We start from the raw sequence: 19,844 nt of genomic DNA on the forward strand, positions 1-19,844 counted from the left end.
ACCCCTCTGTTGAGGCTGACAGGCTTTCCTGGCTCAGGACTGGTATGGAGAAATGGGAGCGCCTACCTTCCCCCAGCACCATACAAACGGGAAGACCACCTCTCCAAACATTGACAGACTTTATTATGGGGGGCTCCCACCTGGGAACCCACCCTCTTAAATAAAAAAGTGCATAGAAAAGAAGGGATTTAGAAACCTTTGTACAGTATCTACATCCTGGGCCCCCAGGGCAGGAAGGAGGCGATTGCTGGGTGGGCTGGAGGGGTGGAGGCAGGGCCTTTGCCACCTGCATGCCCACATCCACCCTGAACAGGAGGGTGGGGGTGAGATGCTCTGGGAGGGACTAGGGAGCCCCCAGACTAGGGGCAAGATGGCAGCAGGGGATGTGGTGGGCAGCCACGGCTTCAGTTAAGGAACCGACGGCAGCGCTTGGCGCCACAGTTGCAGGGCAGCTTGTTGCTGGCATCCTCAATGGGGAATTTGTAGTCATAGGTGAGCTCCTCACCACGCAGGATGCGGCGCAGGGCAAAGATGACAATGTGCTTCTGGCCCTCCACGTGGATGACCCGAGAGAAGCAGTTGGGCTCACACGAGTGGTTGATGAAGCGGGCAGCGTTGCCATGCATCGTGGCATCCACCACGTCAAAGTCATCCATACGGAACATGTAGCACCCAATACCCTACGGGGGTGGGGAGGGGCCGTCAGACGCTCTGTTCCCATGCGCTAGTGCCGCTTCACCCACCTCATTCCCGTGGCCCCGGGGAGCCCACCTTCCCATCGTAGAACTTCTCCCGCTTGTCAGTCAGCACAGAGCGAATGACAATACCAGAATACTCAATGACCATCTCGCCAGCATCGATGTTTCGCTTACAGAACAGGCCCCGCCCGTGGATGGCAGATCTGCAGGGGAGGATGGGCAACGGGAAGCTCAGCGGGGGCAGGGGGACAGAACCAAGGCAGCCCCACACCAGGGCACCTGTCCATCCACCCAAGGGGCATCCTCCCCCCAACCCCACTAACCTGTAGACACCCACAGCCTCTTTGGATGTCTTCTTGAGGTGGCGAAAGCGCATGGCCATGGGCAGCTCCAGGCTGGTGGCACGTCTGGTGGGGTCAGCAGTGTCACAGGCTGGTACCCAGGAATGACCTCTCTTGCCCCTGGTCACCCTCTTTAGGACCCTACCAGGACACCCCCAACACTCTGGCCTGCCCTCCATACCTGGTTGACCTGAGCTGCACCTCATCCTCTTCCTCGTCACAGGTGGCTCCCTCAGGGAGCACCCGATGCTGGGAGGCCAGGAAGTTGAACATGTCGAAGGTGCACTTCCTGCAGCAGGGAGGGAGGGAAGAAGGGAGGATAACAGCCATTCCTTCAAAGAGATGCCACCCACCTATCCTTTGCCTTGGGCCTGCTGCGGGCAAAAAAGAAATCCTGCTGCCACCGGAGACCCAGCAAATGGGGACTGGATGGAGCTCATCTTCTGATGGGACCTCGAGGGGAATTCTTCCCATCTCTGCAGACCTAACTCCCACGCCTGAGAACTCCCACACAGGGCACCCCGGACCTCTCACCGGAGATAGACCTCGGCACGGGCTGCCCCGTGGGGGTTCAGAGGGGGTTCCTCCTGGCCCTCTCCCTGCTGGTGGTAGCGGAATTTATAGTGCTGGCAGCGCTGGGCCCCGGGCAGCTGCTCTGCCAGGAAGATGACGGCGTCGTGGTGGATGCCCAGGAGCCTTGCCCCACTCATCCCTGGGGACAGTCAAAGGTGAGGACACACAAGTCATGTCAGATGCTCAGCTCATCCTGTGGGGCTCATCCCAGCTCTCAGCATCCCTGTGGCCTCTCCACTCACCACTGAAGGAGAGATGCCGGAGCCGGGCATGCCCTCGGGCCTCTTGCACCTTCTCGATCAGAGTTCTCCATGCCCCTGAAGAGAAAGCAGGACCAGCACGGTCAGCATGGGGCTCCACTGGACACCTTCCCTCCGTCACCACCACTCCCGACTCACCCTCCAAGCTCTCTGCCTCCACGCTGAACCCATCCTCACTGCTGATCTCAAAGCGCAGATGCGGGCCAGCCCGTTTCGGGGCCTGGTTCTCTTTGTCCTCTGGGGATGGAGGCTCTTCCTCAGAGCTTGAAGCCTCACCTGGTCCCAAGCAGCAGGTCAGAGTAGGTGAGGTTCACCCCTCCTGGACTCCAAAGTCTCCAGTTCCCCCACCACCCTCCCTCTCTCCCTGTACAAGCAGATACTTGGTCTGAGGGCTCTCCTGCTCTAACTGCCCAGTGAGCCCTAAAGGATGAATATTTTTTTCTAAAGAGCCTGCAGTCCCTTTTCCGTAAGAGTCTTTGGAAAGATGAGCGTTTCCACAGAGGCCTGGAGTGCCCTGGCTCTGCAGGACACACTTAGGGCTCACTCCAACCCAGCTTACCAAAAATGCCACCTACCCTTCATTCTCCTCTCACAGAAAATTAAAAATACCAAAAGTATATTTTGTACGTGTATTTTTTTTATATGCAGTACATCTCTGTACATATTACACATTTTTAGAGCCGGGACTTAGAGCCGTGAAACAGAGGACCATACCTGAGAGTAAGTGCAGACAGAGAAGTGAGGGCCAGGGCCCTGGGACACGCCAAAGTGACAGGCTGGGGTAATGACTAGGCATGACCGACCAGAAAGGTGAGGAGAGGGGCGGAGTTTTGGAGACCAGAGAAGGAAGTGCTACAAGGAGGGAGATATTAGCACAGACGCTGCGGCTCCCTCAAGCAGGGTGTGGACCGAGGACTGAGTGTCCTGTCTGGAGGGGAGGGTGGGAGGAACCCAAGTGTGAGTGGAGCACGCTTTAGGAGAGAGGCAGGACCCATGTGGCCACACTTGCTCCCCACACCACTCCTCTGGGCCAGCCTGATTACATGCGCTCCTGGCCCTAGGCAAGGCTCCAAACCTGATTTTGCTCTGTGACCCTGTGACCTCTGTGACATCCTCTCCAGGCCTCAGTGCCCCTGGGTGCACCTCAGACAACTTCGTCCACCTCGTTTTTGCCCTTAACCCCATCCTCACCTCCATTCTGTTCCCTGAACCCGACAGGCTGGCTACAGGAGCCTCACCCGGGTGCTCTCATTGCCTTCTTTCTCACGACGCTCGTTCTCAGCTGCAGTACACTTGCTAACGTATATGTGTTTCCTCTACCAAAAGGTGGCGTGATCCCTAAGGTGGGGGGACCTGTCCGTCATGGTCACTGCTATAGCCTCACGCCACCTCGGACCCCCAAACGCAGTCTTTCAGGTGAGTGGTCTCCTGTGTACCTCGCTCCGCTTCCACGCTCAGTAGCTCAGTGCTATGTAATGAGATAATCCACACATCTGGACAGGACTGGGGTCAGGAGAAATTCGGAGCCTCAGGCTGCTCATTTACCAGCTTGTGTGGCTCTAGCCTACCCCCTCTCCCACGGCCCTCTATAACCAACAGAGCACTGCCCTCTCCGCTTCACTGATGCCGTCAGCCCAATCCACTGTTTGCTCGCATCCCATGTCCTGATGGCTCTGCAAGCGTGCTGGCCTCACCTCTCCTGCACGTGCACTCAGTGGTCTCCTACTCAAATCCAACTGCCATGCCTCCTCCCACTGCTGCTTCCATCCACAAGCCCCCTGTGATCAGCCTCCTCCGTGGCTCTGCTGTCTCAGCCCTCACACACAAACGCCTCTAGGCTGCTGCCCAGCCTCTCCTCAGACCCTTGGCCAAGCTTGCTGGCAAGATGCCTGGGTCTTGTTTCGGCTTTCTCATCAACCACGGTCTTCAATTCTGGACCCTGACTCAACATCCTTCCCAACCAAGACACCAATCCTAGATACCACATACTTGGCGTCCTCTGGGGCACCACTCTCCTTTTGTCTCCTTCCTACTGCTCCTGCCCCTCTGGGTCCTACCAGGTGAGCTCCATCCTCACTGGCTGACCCCCAGGTGCTCTTGTCTAGTTGCACAGCTCTAAATCCCCTAATTCTGACAGCTCACACACTGCTCAGCTTTACTAGGGACCTCACCCCCTGATCCTAGCAGACCAGACTCTGAAGCCAATCCCCCAGGGCTCTTGGGCATGCTGCAAAGGTACTTTCAAAGGGCCTCTCCTGGAGAGCAGAAAGGTCATCTCTGTCTCTGCCATGGGCCACGAACTCTGAGGCCCTCTCTCTGATACCGAATACCTAGCCTCAGCCTTATAGCCAAGTGGGTGCACAAGGTCTGTTCTGTGGTGTGGACGGATTCTGTACCCGTTACCCAGCTGAGGCAAACACAAGGAAGGAGGCAGTGAGAGTGAAAGGTCAGTCCCTACCTGAGTAATGGTGCCACTGGGACTCAAGCAGCAGGTCAGAGGGACCATCAGGGGCCCGGGGAGGACCACCTTCTGGGAGTGGCAGCAGAGGGGACCGGTCCTGAAGGGGCCTGTGAGGAGAGACCTGTCAGAAAGCGAAAGGGATGGAGGTCCCAGAGCCTCCAGGGCAAGGGCACTGGCTACTCACCTCGGGCTTTCCTCCCCAGTGGGGTCCCCAGGCTCATCCAAGTCAAGAACTCCACGCACTGTGGGCGTTTTCATCCTCACTCGGCTAAACCTGGGGAAGGAACCCCAAGAAGGCTGAGCTGCCTTCTCCTGCCCACCTCTCTCACCCTCCTCCGCAGACTCGGCATATTCACTCACCCGCTGCCACTAAGCCCTGGACCCTGGGGAGCATCCTCCAAGGACTCTCCATCTTCTTCCAGCCGGGGGGTCTTGTTTGGGGGAGGCGCTGGTGGGGAACGGCCAGAGAAGGTGGACACCCTCTTGACACGGATGGCCTGATGGGGCGGGCTGGGGGGCCCACTGCTCAACACCAGTGTCAGTGGAGGAGGGGGTGGTGGCGGGGTGGGGCGGACCACCCCTACCACTGGCAACACACCCAGCAGCGGTCCCGGGGGCAGAGTCCAGGAAGCAGGGGCTGTGGGGGGGATGGGAGGGGGCAGAGGTGGCTGCTTCACTGGGGGTGAGACGGGTTCACCCTCCCCAGCCATCTTCACAAACACTTGCCCCAGCTTGTTGACAAGGATGATTTTGGATGTGGCAGGTTTGGGGGGCTCGGGGGCAGGGCCCAGGCTCAATACCCGGACCCCTGGGGCCCCAGGGAGCCAGGCAAACGTCCGAGTTGGGTCAGCTGGGCTAGGAGGCAGGCCCTGGGGAGGCTGGCTGCCATTGGCCAGGGAAGGTGCTGGAGGGAGCGGCTCCTCTCTCGGCCCAGCACCTCCCTCCCCGGGCCCTCCTAGGTTCTTCAGCACAAAATCCACAATTTCTGATGGCAAGTCCTCAGGAGGTCGGGTTCTGTCCCCTGCAGCCCCAAGGACCCCAGCCCGGCCCACTCCTGGCCCTGAAGGAGGAGTCTCCTGGCCCCGAGGCTGCTGGACTGCCTCTGCCTCACTGTCTGTGCCATCATCCACTCCATCCAGCTGTTCGATGCGGGGGGCTCCAGGGAGGGCACCAGGGGCCAGAGCTGGGCCCGACACCACCGTCACAGGGAAGTGGACATAGCGAGGGGTCGGACTGGCCTCCTCCTCTGAGCTGTCCCCCGGACCCCCATGGCTGCTCCCCACTGCCCCTGCAGCCACAATCTCTTCCTGGAAGGGCTCAGTCCCCAGCAGGCTGGCCGCAAAGTCCAGGTCAGCAGCGCTCAGTCCTGACACCACCTCCATGTCCTCAAAGTCTGGGCCCAGGTCTTCAGGGGGTGGTGGGGGAGACGGGGTTGGGCCAGGGGGAGCCGGCTCCCCTGAGGTAGGCGTGAGGGCTCTGACAACTGAGGTAGGAGGGGGCACCCTGAGCTGTGGGGAGCTTCTGAGAGGGGGAGAGGCCCGCCGTGATGCTGGCAGCCTTGGGGCGAGGGGGCTGGGACGACGGGACCGTCTTGGGGGAGCTGGGAAGTCCAGGTCTCCCACTGTGGGGATGTGGTGGGTCAGAGAAGATGGACTTCCTGTGGGGGGAAGGGTCAGCGTCAGCCACAAGCTCCTGCCTCACCCACCCACCCCTCTCCCCGACACTCCCAGGTACTCACCAGGGGAGGGCAGGGGTCCAAAGGAGACACCCCCCAAGGGCCTCCGGGATGGTGAGTAGTTGGGCACTTTGATTCGAGCCCCCGAGAAGGAGCGGGGGGCTGGAGGAGGGGCACTGCTTGGATCCGGCCGAAGTGGCGGGTCTGGGTTCTGAACGGGTGAGTGGTGCTCAGGAGCTCCAGGGATGAGGGCATCTGTATCTGGTGGGGGGTCCGCATGATCTGGGGGCTCTAATGAGGCAGGAGGGGGGCATCAGGAATGGCAGAGGCTCTTTGTCAAAGCCTCTCCACACACACCCTCTCTTCTTTTGAGCCAACTGAGCTTTCTCGGCCCCTGCCCAACGATCCGGTCACAATACGCACTGGTTCCCAGTCATCACCCAGGTTCCACACCCCTCTGTGGATTCTTCACGATGTCCATGCACGCCTGGATCAGGGGCCCTTTGTAACCCCTCCTCACCCATCTCTGCTACCTCCCCTGTTCCTGGCTGTCTACTGTTCTGACTCAGGCCCCACCTGCCACAAGGGGCACTGCCCTCTCTCCAGTAGAGCCAGTCCTACAACTTTCTCACCTGTGCTGCGCATCCCTGCCACATCAAACACATCTGCCCCAAGCTGGCTCCCCATTACCTGGCTCCACCCAATCTGTGAGAACAAATCTCTGCCACCTCCTAACACTCTCCCATGTCCAGCCAGGATGGCTGCACTCTCCACCCCTCCCCACTGCATGCCATGCTCCAACCTGGCACAAACCCCTTCCCTGAAAACACACTCCGAATCTCTTCCTCCTCCTGTTCAGCCCACAACCTCTCCTTTTACCAGCCTCCAACCCCAATGTTTGCTGTGTGCCATCCAGCTCTCAGCTACACCCCCTAGCACTGGCATGGCTCTGAGGGGTCCAATGTGGTTTGAATCCTGATTCCACTACTGTGTCACTGTGGAGAGCAATAGCCCTTTCTGATTTGCAGTACAGCAGAGCTTGTACCTTCCTCAGAGGGCTGCGGGGAGCATTACAGGAGCACATAGGCCCATGTCAGGTGGCTGTACACATGCTGTTGTCTAGAAGCTGCCACCCCCCAACAAACAGGTAGCTCTCCCATCACTTCCTGTGAAATGCTGAGGACAGTCCGCGACATGTGATGCACAGCTGTTATCAGTTATTGCCATTACGACAAAAAGAAAAAATGGTAAACATCCTGGGGTTTCTTTAGGAAAGAAAGAAACTGGGTTGGTGGGCATCCATATGGGGATAGCAGCATTCAGGGAAGGAAATAAGGGAGTTCCAAGGCCCTTACCTGAGGAAGGGGCAGGGCTGTGCACAATGGTCTGATTCTCCTCTGCTGCCTCTAGGTGGACTGGCTCTTCCCTCGGACCCCATGGCCGATACTCCAGAATGCGACACCGATACCAGCAGCGCCGCCGAGCATCCACTGTGCTCCAGTACAGACGGGAGCACCTGTCAGGTGGACGTGTGGGTCAAGAGGGTCAGGACAACTTGGGAGATGGGATCCAGTCCTGGAGTCCTTCAACCCCACCCAGGCACCCTGGGCTGCTCACTGGTAGCCAATGGGGAAGAGCCGTCCCTCGCAGTCCGAGAGATCAGACAGGGTACCCAACGAGTCAATTCGGATGGAGCCTATGATGTGGAGAAGAGATCAGGAGGATGGGCCAGGGAGGGTCAGGAAGATCAGGGCAGAGAGCAGAAGGCTTACCAATGAGCACATTGATGGCATCAGGTTCGAGCCCCGTCAAGAACTTTCGCTTAAAGTTGATACCCTCAAAGTCCACATAGACTCGGCGGAGTACATCAAACCCGTCCGGGGTCACAATCTCCTGGGAGGTAGGTGGCAAAGGGGGTTGCCGGATTGGCGAGGGCAATGTGAGGGGAGGCTCTGAAGTGGGGACCTGACAGCTGGGCGCTTGGCTCAAGGACTCAGAAAAGGAAAGGAGACGCTGAGAGGCAGCTGGGGATAGGGCTGGGGGCCGCAGTGGGGAGCTGTCTTCCCCGTGGTCCTGGCTCACCTTGCCATCCAGCAGGTCTGTGTGTTTCTGGCAGAAAACTTTCTTGTCGTCCTGGAAGATGCAATAGCTGGCCCGGGCACACATGAAGTGGAAGTTGCTGAGGCAGGAGGAAAGGCAGCAGCCCACTGTGGCTCCAGGCTTCAGGCAGAGTTCACAGCGCTGCGGGTGGAAGGGGCTGCTGAGGGGAGAAGCCAGTGACCGAGACCAGGGTCTGATGCTCAGCATCACTGTCCTTCAGACTCTGCCTGGGCCCGTCTAGCCCAGCGCCCAGCAGAGCAAAGGCGCTCATCAAACACATCCTCTGCCTTGGCTGCATCCAGGGCCAGGTGCACATCACATACATTTCAGGTATTCAGAAGCAGAGTGTCTCAACAGGGAGGAAAAACAACATCTAACGTTGTCAGCGAACTGAGCAGCGCTTACCGTCTTTCTCACAGCTTTTAAAAGAAATATTTATTTATTTAAGTAACCTCTAAATTCTCCGTGTTGGGCTTGAACTCATGACCCCAATATCAGGAGTCACAGGCTCTTTCAAGAGGTGCCCCTCTCACATCACTTTAGCGTAATACCTGTATCATTTCATTCATTTGCAAACCCCCACCTCCCAGTACATTTCATCCCATGTCTCACTTCCTGAGCCTGAGACCCAGGTCCCACACTGGTGAGGAGCGGTTCTAACCCTGGCCATACCTCACTTCACGGGGACACAACAGGAGCTAAGTGTCATACTGTACAGAAAGCATCCAGTACAGGTTCAATAAGTAGAATATCTTCTAACTGTTAATCTCTCGGACTTTAGGCCCAAATATGAGGGTAGCGGGGGGGGGAGGGGGCCACTATCACTACAGCACCAGAGTCCTCTGACAACCAAAAACAGTACCCAGGACTGGCAGTGAAAGGACATGGTGGGGTAGAAATTGTGAAACAAGAGCAGTTTCCCCTGCAGGGGGGCCCTACCCGAGACCCTGGGGCTGCCCACCTCTCTAGGCCCGGGCTCTCACCATCTGCCTCCCTCGAGCCACAGCAGCATGCACATTTTTGAGGGAGCCATCATTTTCCTCAAATACTTCAGCTGACCAAATGGCACAGTTGACATGTGTCCACTCATTCTGCCCAATGTATAGGAGCCGTCCTGCCTCCTGGGGACAGAGGAGAAATGGTGTGAGGGAAGACCCCAGGGACTAGTACCCACAACCTGGGGCTGCACATGGTAGCCCTCACCTTAGAGTCTGCATCCCCATATTTGAGGCAGAGTGCACACTGACGGGGGTCCTCCAGGTGTGAGAAAGCAGCTGGATCCTTGCCCTGAAAAGCTGGAAGAGATGTGGGAAAGGAAGTCCCAGAATCAGGATCTAGAGCTTACCCCACCAACTCGGGGGCCCTGGCTTCCCATCCCCACTTCCCAGTACCTGCTGAGGGATCTCCTGGAGGCTGCCCTGATTCTAGGGTCTCTGGTTCCTGCTGCCTCCACTGAGCATAGACATGGTCCAAGGATGGGGGCAAAACGGCATTGGGAAGAACTCCGCTGTGGACAGGCAGGGTCAGCATGTGACACGTTCTAACAAGGGTGGCCACCCACAATCTTAGCCTAAACATGCCATGACATGCTTGGTCCTTTCTCCATGTGGCATTTCTCCCAATGTCCCAAAAAAGCCAGGACCACTCATGCCACCTAGGACACACGAAATGCTGTTTCACATGCCTAGAATACTCTTTTTTCACATCTCGGCTTGGATGTCATTTCCTCCGAGAAACCTTAGGCCCTAAGCACCTTCTCTGCACTCCCACAGCCCCCTGGACTTTTCCATCACCGCCCTGACAGTCTGGATCATCAGGCACTAATGCGTCTGCTCAACCCCCCAAACATGGCTTACTCACTGCTGTTTCCAACACTACCTTGCACATAGTAGAAACAAAGTGAGCTAACTGCACAATCTGAGTCTTTGCTGGCCTAGAACCACTGAAGACTCTCATCCTGGTCCACCACCCTCCAGACCCTAACTCCATTTCTCGTCTATTCTCAGCCCAGGATCTGGACCCTGGATTCCCAGGTGCCCTTGCTCTTGCCCTCACTCCCTGGTTCCCCTCCTGTTACCCAGCCTTGCTCACTTTGGCAGCCGGGTACTCCGTCGCCAGTACTTGGGGTCGTGGGCGTCGAACCAGCCGAACGCAGACTCTAGCAGCTGGGAAGTGGGTTAACAGGATGAGAAGAACTGGCTTCCCCAGGAAAGTTGGTCGAGGCAGGGTCTGAAGGACCCACATTCCTCCCCACTACCATTCAAACCACCCTATATGCATCCCCCAAAGTTCTCACCTTCAGTAGGAGCCCCTTCATCTGGCCTCCAGCCCGGCGCTCTGGGGTTTCTCCTTCTTCTGAGTGCCTCATCAAGATACCCACCATGTCCTCCATAAAGCTGTGCTGTAAGGGGGCTTATAAGAATCAGAGCCCCCGCCCCACTCACAACCGCTCCTCCTGGCACCCACGTATTCCTCTCAGTGTCCCACTCACCACAGACTTGTAGTGGCCTTCCTCGAAGCGCCGACTCACGGCTTGCAGATCGCAGGGCCCTGAGTGCAGCTGCTTTCCAGCCTGCCCACACTGTAGAGAGGAAAAGTCAGCCAGGCTGGTGCTGGGCCTGGCCCCACCCCGTCCTGCCTCCTGAGGCCCCCAGACCTGAGTGCACAGCAGCAGTGGGCCTGCCACCTTGGAGCTCAGCAGGCCCTGGAGCACCTGGCGCAGGCCCCCCTGCAGGGCTCCACTCAGGGCCTCTCGCCAGCGGGGGTGCGTGGCCCCTGCACACGGTCCGCAGGTATACAGCACTGAGTCTGGCAGCCCAGAAAGGATCTCATAGTCTTCATCTGCAACAGCCAGGGCAGGATGAGAAAAAATGGTTTGGGAGAACGTGAGAACGTAAGAACATAAGGGCTCTCAGCAGCCCCCAGGAGTTGCCAAGGACATTTAGAACAGTTGTCCTGTGAGGGTCTGTGCCGGGGTAGGGCAAGGACACCCCCCCCCCGGGCTTAGGTGGCAGCCCAGGCACTCTGCTCACCTGAAAGCCCCTCGCACTTGGCATGCACCCAGTGGTCACACTGCGCGCACTGCATCATCTTGCTTTCATAGTCGTTGTCTTCATAGCAGCGTGTGCAGATTGGGCAGAAGTTTCCTGCAGAAGCAGGAAGAAAAGGGCAAGTCAGAGGGGCTGGGGCCACTTCCTGGCCCTTGCAGGTGCCATCAGGAGCCACCACCCCTTGGCTGCTGAGAGGGCTGCCCCTGCTAGGCCCCATCCTGGGTCCCTACCATTCTCAGAACGCTGGCTGAGGATAAGGCCTCTTCTAGCCCTGCAGCCTCAACGCCTCACAAAGAACCTTGTTAACATGCTGCCTGAACAAATGGGGAAAGCCCCCAGGTTTTCAAAGTGATCAGTGGAGACTCGAGGTTCCAGGAGGCATGTCAGGGACCACTACAACGATGGGGTCCAGGCTCTCGATTCCCGCTGTCCCGAGAGGAACTGTGTCCCTCTATGTGAGGTACTGGACAGGCTTCTGTGGAAGACTACCGTGAACGGAAGGAAAGGTCCTGCAGCTACAAGAGGACACAAAGCCACTAGAATACCACGTCTGTCCTGCCTGTCTAGGAGCCTGGCCCGCTGCCCCGTGTCCCCCGGGGCCCAGGTCCCCTGACAGGTCCCCACCTTTCTCATAGAGCTGGGTGCACCTGGGGCAGAGGCTGTAATCTCCGGACCACTCGACGTCCCAGTTCTTGCCTGGAGTCGCCCCACAGCTCTTACAGCGCACACAGGCTGAGCAGATCTAGAGGGACAGGGTAATGTTAGGGAGAGCAGATTAGTGCAGTGTGGGAGGGTACGGCGGAAGGAGATGGGCAAAAGGAGTGGAGAGCAGAGAAGAGACAGAGGAGGAAGGATGGGTAAGAGGAGAAAAGGAGTGCAAGAGAAGCAAGGAGGGACGGGGGGAGGGAGAGGAATGAAGTGGGGGAAACCAGCAGAGGGAGACAGAGAAGAGGGGAGGCCAGGCAGGGGCAGAAGATTCAGAGCCCAGGACCATGGAATGCATGAACCCCCGCAATTGTTCCATATAAATTCTGTACCCGTCTTGTCCGTGTGAAATTTTGGAAGAGAAGATGCTATTTATCATGAAAGACTCCCACAGGGGCCTCCAACCTTCCCCTCCGCATGGAAACCCTGGCCTAGACCAAGCCTGGGGTGGTAGCGGCCTTAACGAGAAGCCCAAAGCAAGGGGTGTGGGCCTCATCCCTCACCCAGTGACGGCGCTTGCGTGTGGCCCGGGTCGGGTAGCTGGGCCCGAGGCAGGCTGGGTGATACGCATGGCGGCAGCGCTCACACTCCAGGAGGTGCTGTCGGAAGTCGGAAGGGAGACATCAGCGGTGGAGCCTGCTGGCACAGGGGTACCCCCTGCTCCAGGCCTCCGCCCACCTTCACAGTGCCCGTGCCCAAACCTTGGATCCCCGGCCTTTGCGCCCACACACGTGGCAGAACTTGCAGCGACGGCAGCACCAGGTGTCGTGATGTTGGGGCAGGGGCCGCTCAGCCTCCTCCAGGCAGAACGGGTGGAAAGGGTCGCAGCACACTTGGCAGAACACGAGCTGGCGGGGGTGGGGTGGGGACAATGGGCTCAACGTGAGACCGAGAGGCCCAGGGACGAGACCCCACCCCGGGGAGGCTCAGGCCGCCAGGGCCACCAGAGCGCAGGGGGCTGTGGACAGAGCTGGGGATCCCACCTCATGCAGGCCTTTGCTGGCACACAGCAAGCACACCATCGGTGGCCCTCCCGGCACAGACGTGAGCACGCTGAGGCCGCCCATCAACCACACGTTCTCCAGGTCACAATCCTCCTGAGGAATAAGAACACAGGATCAGAGAGCAGCCAGGAACACAAGCCAAAGGCTTCTCAGACACAAATTTCTTTTAAACACGGTCGAGACCCTTTCCCTCAAAGCTATACCTTAAAATCCACACGGACCCGGTGCACCCCATCAGGGGACTTCTGTTTTCCAGTCCAGCCGTTGGGAAAAGAAGCAAAGGGGCCAGGAGCCAGAGCATCCTAGGAGGATGGTGGTGGTCAGAAGGCCGCCAGCCCCACCCTCTGCAGACTTCTCTCCACACTGTCCTCTCCCCCAGCCAACTCTGTCTTTCGCCTAGATCCTACTTTGCTTTCCAGAAGGACAGGCCTGCCTTACCCCTCAGGGCCTATCCTCTGGTGTGGACACAACACAGCACTCAGGTGAGCCTGTTACCCTGACTTGCTAGGAAGCTCCTGAAGGGCAGGAGCCATGCCTTCCACAGGGCTCAGGGTTCTTGATGTGGGGCCGTACTGACCTTGTCCAGGCGCCTTCGGGCCTTGAGCTGCAACACAGGCTGCAGGGTGGGTTTGCGGGGCCGGCTCTGCTCCTCAGGTTCTGGCAATGGCAGCTCTAGGCAGCACACATAGGTGGTGAGGGTCTCCCACTTCCCTGCCCATTCCCTTTCCTCCGCAACCCCCTAACGTTACCTGGATCCCCATGGTCTTCTTTAACCCAAAGGATGACTCTCAGACCTGGCTCAAACAGCTACTGAAAACCTTACGCATCAGTTTTCCCCCTCCACCTCAAACTACCTGCTTCCCTGCACTCAGCTACTTTCCCCATCACACAGATGCTGCCCTTAGCCTGGAAACCCCCCCAAACCCCCCCCCCACCCCCGACACAAGGTGGACTGAAAGGGGAAACAACAAGCAATTCGCACCATTCTCTCGGGGGGTCCGACGCCGAGGAGCAGGGGGACCCCCAGGCTCTGAATCATCCGAGTCCTCGAAGATATCATAGGAGGGTCGCTGTTTGACGCAGCGCCGGGCTGACTTGCGCTGCAGTAGGAGGGAGTCCTGCTCCTCGGGCCCTGGGGGGGCCACCACCTCCTCCCGGGGCCCCCCAGCTCCCGCCCCCCGGCGTGGGCCTGGAGGACCAGGGGAGGCCTCAGGAGATTCATCGGAATCCCAGGGCAACAGCGTCTTCACTATCGTCCGGCCTGTGGGAACAGGGGACTTAGTAGAATCTGAGCTCAGCCAGGGACATGGGACATTGGGATGGAGAAAAGCCAAAAAGCAGTGGGGCAGAAGAGCACGAGTATAGGAAAGATGCAAACACACACGATGGCAAGACGACAAAGGGAATAGACTGCAGAGATAAGGGGAGGACAGCAAAGAAAACGTGGTTTCTTCCACATCACAGATCTAAAGAAGCTGGTGTAAAGAAATACTCCTCAAACCTCGTTACCTTTTTTAGCCAGCCGTTCCATCTTCCGAGCCTCTATCTTGTCGCACTTCCGGTATCTGGGGAGGGGAGCAGCACGTCACCAGGGTAGGGGACTGGTGGTCTGGGGGAAGAGAGGAAGCTCTCCACAAGGATGCCAATCCCACTGCTCTGGCGGGGCAGGAGGCCTGGGTGACTGACAACCACAGGTAGGAACAGAGGCTGTGCCCTGGCTACTCACACACAGCACTGCTTCTTGGTGTTGGGGCCCCCAAACTTGGGCTTGTCCAGGCAGTTGACACAGGACCCACAGTCCTGCACACGCAGGCAGCCCCGACAGTGTCCACACCGTGCCATCCGCATCTTCTTGCCATGATGGGAGGGCAGCGAGCGCCGGGGTGTATGGGCAAGGGTCCCTCCAGACCCTGCAGGCTCTGAGTCTCCCCCAGGCCCTGCTGACTCCACCTTTCCCCGCCGAGACCGTGATGGGACACTCTCAGTCTCAGACGCTGATGACGTATCTAGTACAACAGAGAGGAAGGGATGGAGCCACAAGGCCAGTAGGCCTTTTACCTCAGGTCCCTCCCTGCTCTCCCCTACGTCTCATTCAACTGGCCCTCTGGTCCCCTTTCCCACAGTGCTCAGGTTCCAGGTGCCCCCAGATCTGCTCTAAGACCTAGCACTCCAGCCCACCTGCCACCTGCCCCAAGCACCCAACTCAGCTCCCTCTCTCCTAGGCTCTTGGTGCATCCGCTCGCCCTCAAACTTGACACAGCTGTCAAATCTTCCCACAACACACCCGCCCCTACCCTCCGTGGCGAGGTCCTGCCGATCCCGTAGAGGGAGAGCACTGAGGCGGGGGACGTCTTCAGGCACCATGGCCCGGGCCTGACCTAGGGCCACAGCAGCATGACGACAGACGTGTTTGATACGGGGGCCTTGCACAGGGGACTCGGGGCCCTAGGGGAGGAGAAACCAGGAATACATGTGGGAAGCTGCCCCCTGTGCTCCCGAAACCAGACTTCAGAGGGTCCTCCTCCCACTCCATACCGACGGTCTCTCTCTCTTAGTTTCCATCGATTCATCTTCAGACCTCACAGAACCTCTATCTGAGATCTGCTTGACAGTCCCCACGACTTCCTCCATCTGCCCTCCAGGGCTCGGCTGGTGGAGGAATAAACAGGGTCAGAAGTTGGAAAGTGAGGAAAGAGAGCGCCGGGGGGACTAGCACGGGGGAGGCCCACAGCCAGGGCCGGAGCACAGGAAGCTGAGAAACAGAGAAGGGCTGGCTCTGGGGTTCCGAGACACCAGAGGGTGCCTGAGGCAGGAGGTTAACAAAAATGGAGAGAACTGCGAGAATTGAAGCCGGATGACCCGGTGCGGGAACCTGGCTAAAGCATCATGCTCACCGGCATCAAAGACGCCACCTTCTGCTGCTGCTGCTGCTGATCGATCTTGAACAGCTGCACCTTGGCTCTCTTGAGGAGGCTAAACATTTTCTCCTCCACGCCGGACAGTGGTAAGGAACCCAAGGCTGCGATACGGGCCTTTTCCAGTGGTGACGGCTGCTGTGGTAGTGGCTGCGGCTGCAGTTGTAAGTGTGGCTGTAACTGTGGCTGCTGCGGTGGTAACGCCTGAGGCGGCAGTTGGGTTGGCAAGGCCTGCAGGGGCTGCTGTAGCTGAGCCTGAGACTGCTGCCCATTGCTCAGAGCTGGAGCCCCAGGAAGGGGCACCTCGGCCTTAACGGGAGTGGCGACCACAGGGGCAAATCGAGGCAGGCTGAGGTGGTTGGTGCGACCCACTGCCCGTGGCTCAGGCTCAGCTGGAGAGTCATCGGCGGGAGGAGGCTCTGGCTCAGGGGCTTCAGGGGCCCCAAGAGGAGTAGTAAGCACCGATTCATAGATCTTCAGGTGGGCTTCGCTCGGGGTAAACTGAGGTGCCCGAAGGAGCAGGGGCCTCCGGGATGGAGGGACAGGGACAGGAAGTGGGGGTGGGGCCGGCGGGGGGGCAGGGGGAGGAGGGGGCAGTTCCCGGGTCAGCGAGGTCCAGCGAAACGTGGGTTCCCTTAGAATGGACCGTCTTTTCTCAGGGAGTGGGACTGGGGTAGATGGAGGACTTGGGGCACGTGGTGGTGAGGGAGCTGGTGCTGGTTCAGGGGGGACGAGTGGGGAGGTGGCAACAGGAGGCCGCAGAGTAGGTGAGACTTCTACCTTTAGGGGTTTGGGGGGGTCTTCATCCATAAACCTCCGGGGTGTCTTGATGACTCGGGAGGAGCGGGCACTCACCACAGGCATAATAAACTGCCGGATATTCTTCAGGAAGGTGGTACTTTTGGGGGCCACAGTGGGGCTGTCTTCCAGAGGGCCTCCTGTGGTAGTGCTAGGGGCTGGAGTGGGAGGAGAGGTACCCTCTGGCATGGCCCGAGCAGCTTCTCGCTCTGCCCGCTGGCTGGGTGTCAAGGGAGGCCGACCCCTCTTCCTGGAGCACGCGGCTGGGACCACCGGAGGAGGGGACTCTTCCTGCTGCTCCTCTGGGGCAGGAGGTGGTTGGGGCGATGGCGGGGGCAGAGGGGACACTGGGGGCGGTGGAGGACAAAGCGGGGATGAAGGAGAAGTTGAGGGGGGTGGGAGGGGTGGAGGGGGTGGAGGGGGTGGAGACGGGGGAGGGGGAGGAGGAGCTGGAGGAGTCGAGGGTGGGTTTGGCGGCTTTGCCTCTTCCTTTTCCTCTGCGAGCACCATCTCTTCTTCAGGTCCAGCCGTCTCTACCTTCTCCTCTCTCTCTTCCTTGTCTTTTTCTTTTGTCTCTTTCTCTGCCTCCTCCTCCAGCTTTTGCTCCTTCCTCCAGCAGGGGCCCTCTCCCTGTCCAGATCCAACTCTTCCTTGGGGGGCATCCTGCCAGCTTTCCTCATGTTGATCTTGACCCTGACCTGATTCAAGTCCCAAGGACAACTGTCCCATCTTCATTTTTTTGGCCTTTGAAACAAACTTAATCACGAGAGGGAGCCCGCCTCGGCCTCGGCCTCTACTTCCACGGCCTCCTCGCCCAGACTGTCCTCCACGCTTGGGGGTCCCAGGTCCTGGGCCAGGCCCCTCTTTGCACTTCCAGCTGCCAGTTCGGTGTCTTACAGGAACCACAGGAGGTGGGGGCTCAGGTTTAGGGATTGTCACAGCTGCTTCTGCCACCACTACTGCTTGTTGCTTCTTCCTGCAGGGGCCTGCTGGCCGTCCTGGGGGCCGTCCCCGAGACCGACGTGGAGTGGAGGGCTCACATGCCCGGCTCCGCGGGGCTGGGGGTGCCTGGGCCCGCCGGAGAAGTTCAGTCAGTGCCTGCACCATCCGTTCTGTGCCCTCCTCACCCCGTTTCCGGGCAGGAGTCTTTGGGGGGGTAGGAGCGACATCTGCTAGGCGAGGAGGCGGAATGGGGGTCGTCTTATGCTTGCGGCCCCGACCTCGGGGGGCTCGACCTAAAAGGAGAATAGGTGTGGGGAGATGGGTCAAGCTAGCCCTGCAGACTGAAGGAGGCACTCCAGGAGAGCAAGGACTAAGTCTTACTTGTCTGTTTCCCCCACAGCCCAGCCTAGCTTGGGCTTTGAACACAGAACACACTATGTAACTGATGGAGACTCTAGTTAAACAGGGAAAAGCTGACGTTAAGAGCAAGAATAACATTCCTGTAAAGCTATAGAGGTAGAGTTTCCCCATCACTCACCTCGCTGGGATCGGAGCGCAGAGCGCAGGGAACTGGGGGCCACATCTTCATCTGAATGAAAACCCTGAAACTCCTGATTTAGGGGACCAGGGGTGGAGGGGAGAAACAGCAGTCAGTGCCAAAGCCCTCATTCCACCTGAGACTCAGATATGGAGATATATCCCCAGTTTCCCCCATAACGTACTCCTACCTATTTAGAAAAAAACTTAACACTGCAAGATAAGACGAGTAGAAAAGAGTCTCTTCCTACGGGTGGAGGCACGGGTATTTTGAACCCTTGTCCCCTGTACCGGGCTACACCAGCACAGCCATCAAGGGTTCGCTGGCTCCGAAGGGAACAGAATTGGGTCTTCCCAGGCCAGGCAGTAGAAACTACCCTCAGACTCTCTCATCCTCCAACTCAAAAAAGGTGGGACTAGTGTTTACACATCTCAGGATGTAGTTTCCTCCTGAATGAAAATGGGAATAGGGGCACTCAAGTCGGGTGTGTGCATGTTTTCAAACGATTTACTGTAACAAGCTCCACTCTTGAGCCCTCAAGGGACTGCAAACTGTCCTAAGTAATACAACCCACACCTTCCTTCTGAGAGGCTGGGGATAAATCCTGAGCTCAACCCAGACCTGCTAGAGTTCCCGGTCACAGCCTTTATTCCATTTTTTCTTCAACCTGTGCCTCCAAGAGGAAGCCCTCCATTATGCTACCATCTCTCCACTTGAAGAAGAAAAATTGGGGTACTGGTGAAACCAGTGATGTGTCAGAGATTATGAGGCCAGGTGGAGCAGCCTGCAGGTAAGAGCTCGGAGAGCCCCAGTCTGGGTCCGCTAAAGCCATGCTGCTGCTGTCAACCACCACTGGTTGGGCATGCAGTACCCACAGCCTTCTCGCTCGGCCCCGGCTGCCGCCGCTTTGCCAACTACCAAGATCACCAGCCCAGGACACTTCTGCAGGACGAGCCTCGGGCCCAAGTACCAGCTGCAGCCCGGGCTTCCCTACTTTCAGAGGCCTTTTTCACCGGCAGTTCCGTGCAGCCTACCTCCCCCCAGGCCTATTTCCAGGGCCCCCTTCCCTCCGCAGGGGCCCCGAGAGCCTCGCTTCCCCACGCCACCCCTCGGGGCCACCCAGACCCTCGCAAGCCCCCGGCCTCCGCCCCGCCCGGCGTCGGGGACGCCGCCGACTGCCTCACCTCATCGTCGGATTCCTCGTCACTGCTCTCTTCCTCGGGCACGCAGCCCCGGCTCGGGCCCCAGCCCCGGCCCCGGCCCCGGCCCCGGCCCCGCTGAATGCGCGGGCCGGCCCACAGGCGGCGGAGCCGGCGCAGGCCCCGGCGGAGCCCCAGCAAACGGAGCAGGGCCGTGTCCTCCCCGGGCTCGGCTCCGCCCGGCCCCGCCGCGCCGCCGCCGCGCCGCAGAGCTACCCGCACTCTCTCGGCCCCGCTGCCCCGTCCGCCGCGGCCCCCGCCCCCGCCGGAGCCCCGCGGCCGGCCCGGGAAGCGGCCCCGCGCGGAGCCAGGCCCGGGGCAACTGCCGCCGCCCGCCGCCGCCGCCATCTTGGCACCGTGAGAGGGGCCGGGGAGGCGGGGGGAGGGGCGGCCCGTGCGCAGGGCCGGGGGGAGGGGAGGAGAGGTGGGGCGGGGCGGCTGCGGCTCACGACAGCAACCAGCGCCGCCGCGGGGCCAGCGGGAGCCGGGGGCTGGGCCGGTCACGCGCGGGGCACCACGGGAGCGGGAGTCCGAGGCCAGTCGGCCGTCACCCTTAGACCGCGCCTGAAGAGCAGAGACCCCGTG

The 19,844-nt window shown here is 59.2% G+C and overlaps 1 protein-coding gene across 1 annotated transcript; it reads right to left on the reverse strand.

Annotated features, from left to right (window-relative positions):
* Positions 1 to 102: 102 nt before the first annotated feature.
* KMT2B (lysine methyltransferase 2B) lies at positions 103 to 19,636 on the reverse strand. The gene is made up of 37 exons (XM_025421493.3): positions 19,245 to 19,636; positions 18,061 to 18,133; positions 15,762 to 17,815; positions 15,403 to 15,516; positions 15,162 to 15,312; positions 14,594 to 14,873; positions 14,377 to 14,432; positions 13,850 to 14,128; positions 13,445 to 13,539; positions 13,071 to 13,169; positions 12,847 to 12,960; positions 12,565 to 12,711; positions 12,367 to 12,462; positions 11,783 to 11,900; positions 11,141 to 11,254; positions 10,765 to 10,949; positions 10,600 to 10,689; positions 10,405 to 10,509; positions 10,200 to 10,273; positions 9,500 to 9,615; positions 9,312 to 9,403; positions 9,092 to 9,229; positions 8,091 to 8,249; positions 7,781 to 7,901; positions 7,626 to 7,704; positions 7,364 to 7,524; positions 6,072 to 6,299; positions 4,694 to 5,990; positions 4,518 to 4,607; positions 4,331 to 4,440; positions 2,011 to 2,148; positions 1,855 to 1,929; positions 1,574 to 1,751; positions 1,221 to 1,328; positions 1,022 to 1,105; positions 772 to 901; positions 103 to 680 (listed from the first exon to the last, which is right to left on the reverse strand). Exons 1-37 carry the CDS (start codon positions 19,605 to 19,607, stop codon positions 405 to 407), a joined length of 8,187 nt encoding a protein of 2,728 aa, XP_025277278.3. The 5' UTR covers positions 19,608 to 19,636; the 3' UTR covers positions 103 to 404.
* Between the last annotated feature and the right edge of the window lie 208 nt (positions 19,637 to 19,844).

Source organism: Canis lupus, chromosome 1 (genome assembly GCF_003254725.2).
Source record: "Canis lupus dingo isolate Sandy chromosome 1, ASM325472v2, whole genome shotgun sequence".
Classification (NCBI taxonomy): domain Eukaryota; kingdom Metazoa; phylum Chordata; class Mammalia; order Carnivora; family Canidae; genus Canis; species Canis lupus.

Coding starts and splice junctions, on each gene's coding strand:
- KMT2B (XM_025421493.3), bottom strand. CDS start 19,607: ATGGCGGCGGCGGCGGGCGGCGGCAGTTGCCCCGGGCCTGGCTCCGCG. Junction 7,525..7,625: donor CTCTTCCCCATTGGCTACCA/GTGAGCAGCCCA, acceptor TCCACCTGACAG/GTGCTCCCGTCTGTACTGGA. Junction 4,441..4,517: donor ACTGGGGAGGAAAGCCCGAG/GTGAGTAGCCAG, acceptor CTCTCCTCACAG/GCCCCTTCAGGACCGGTCCC.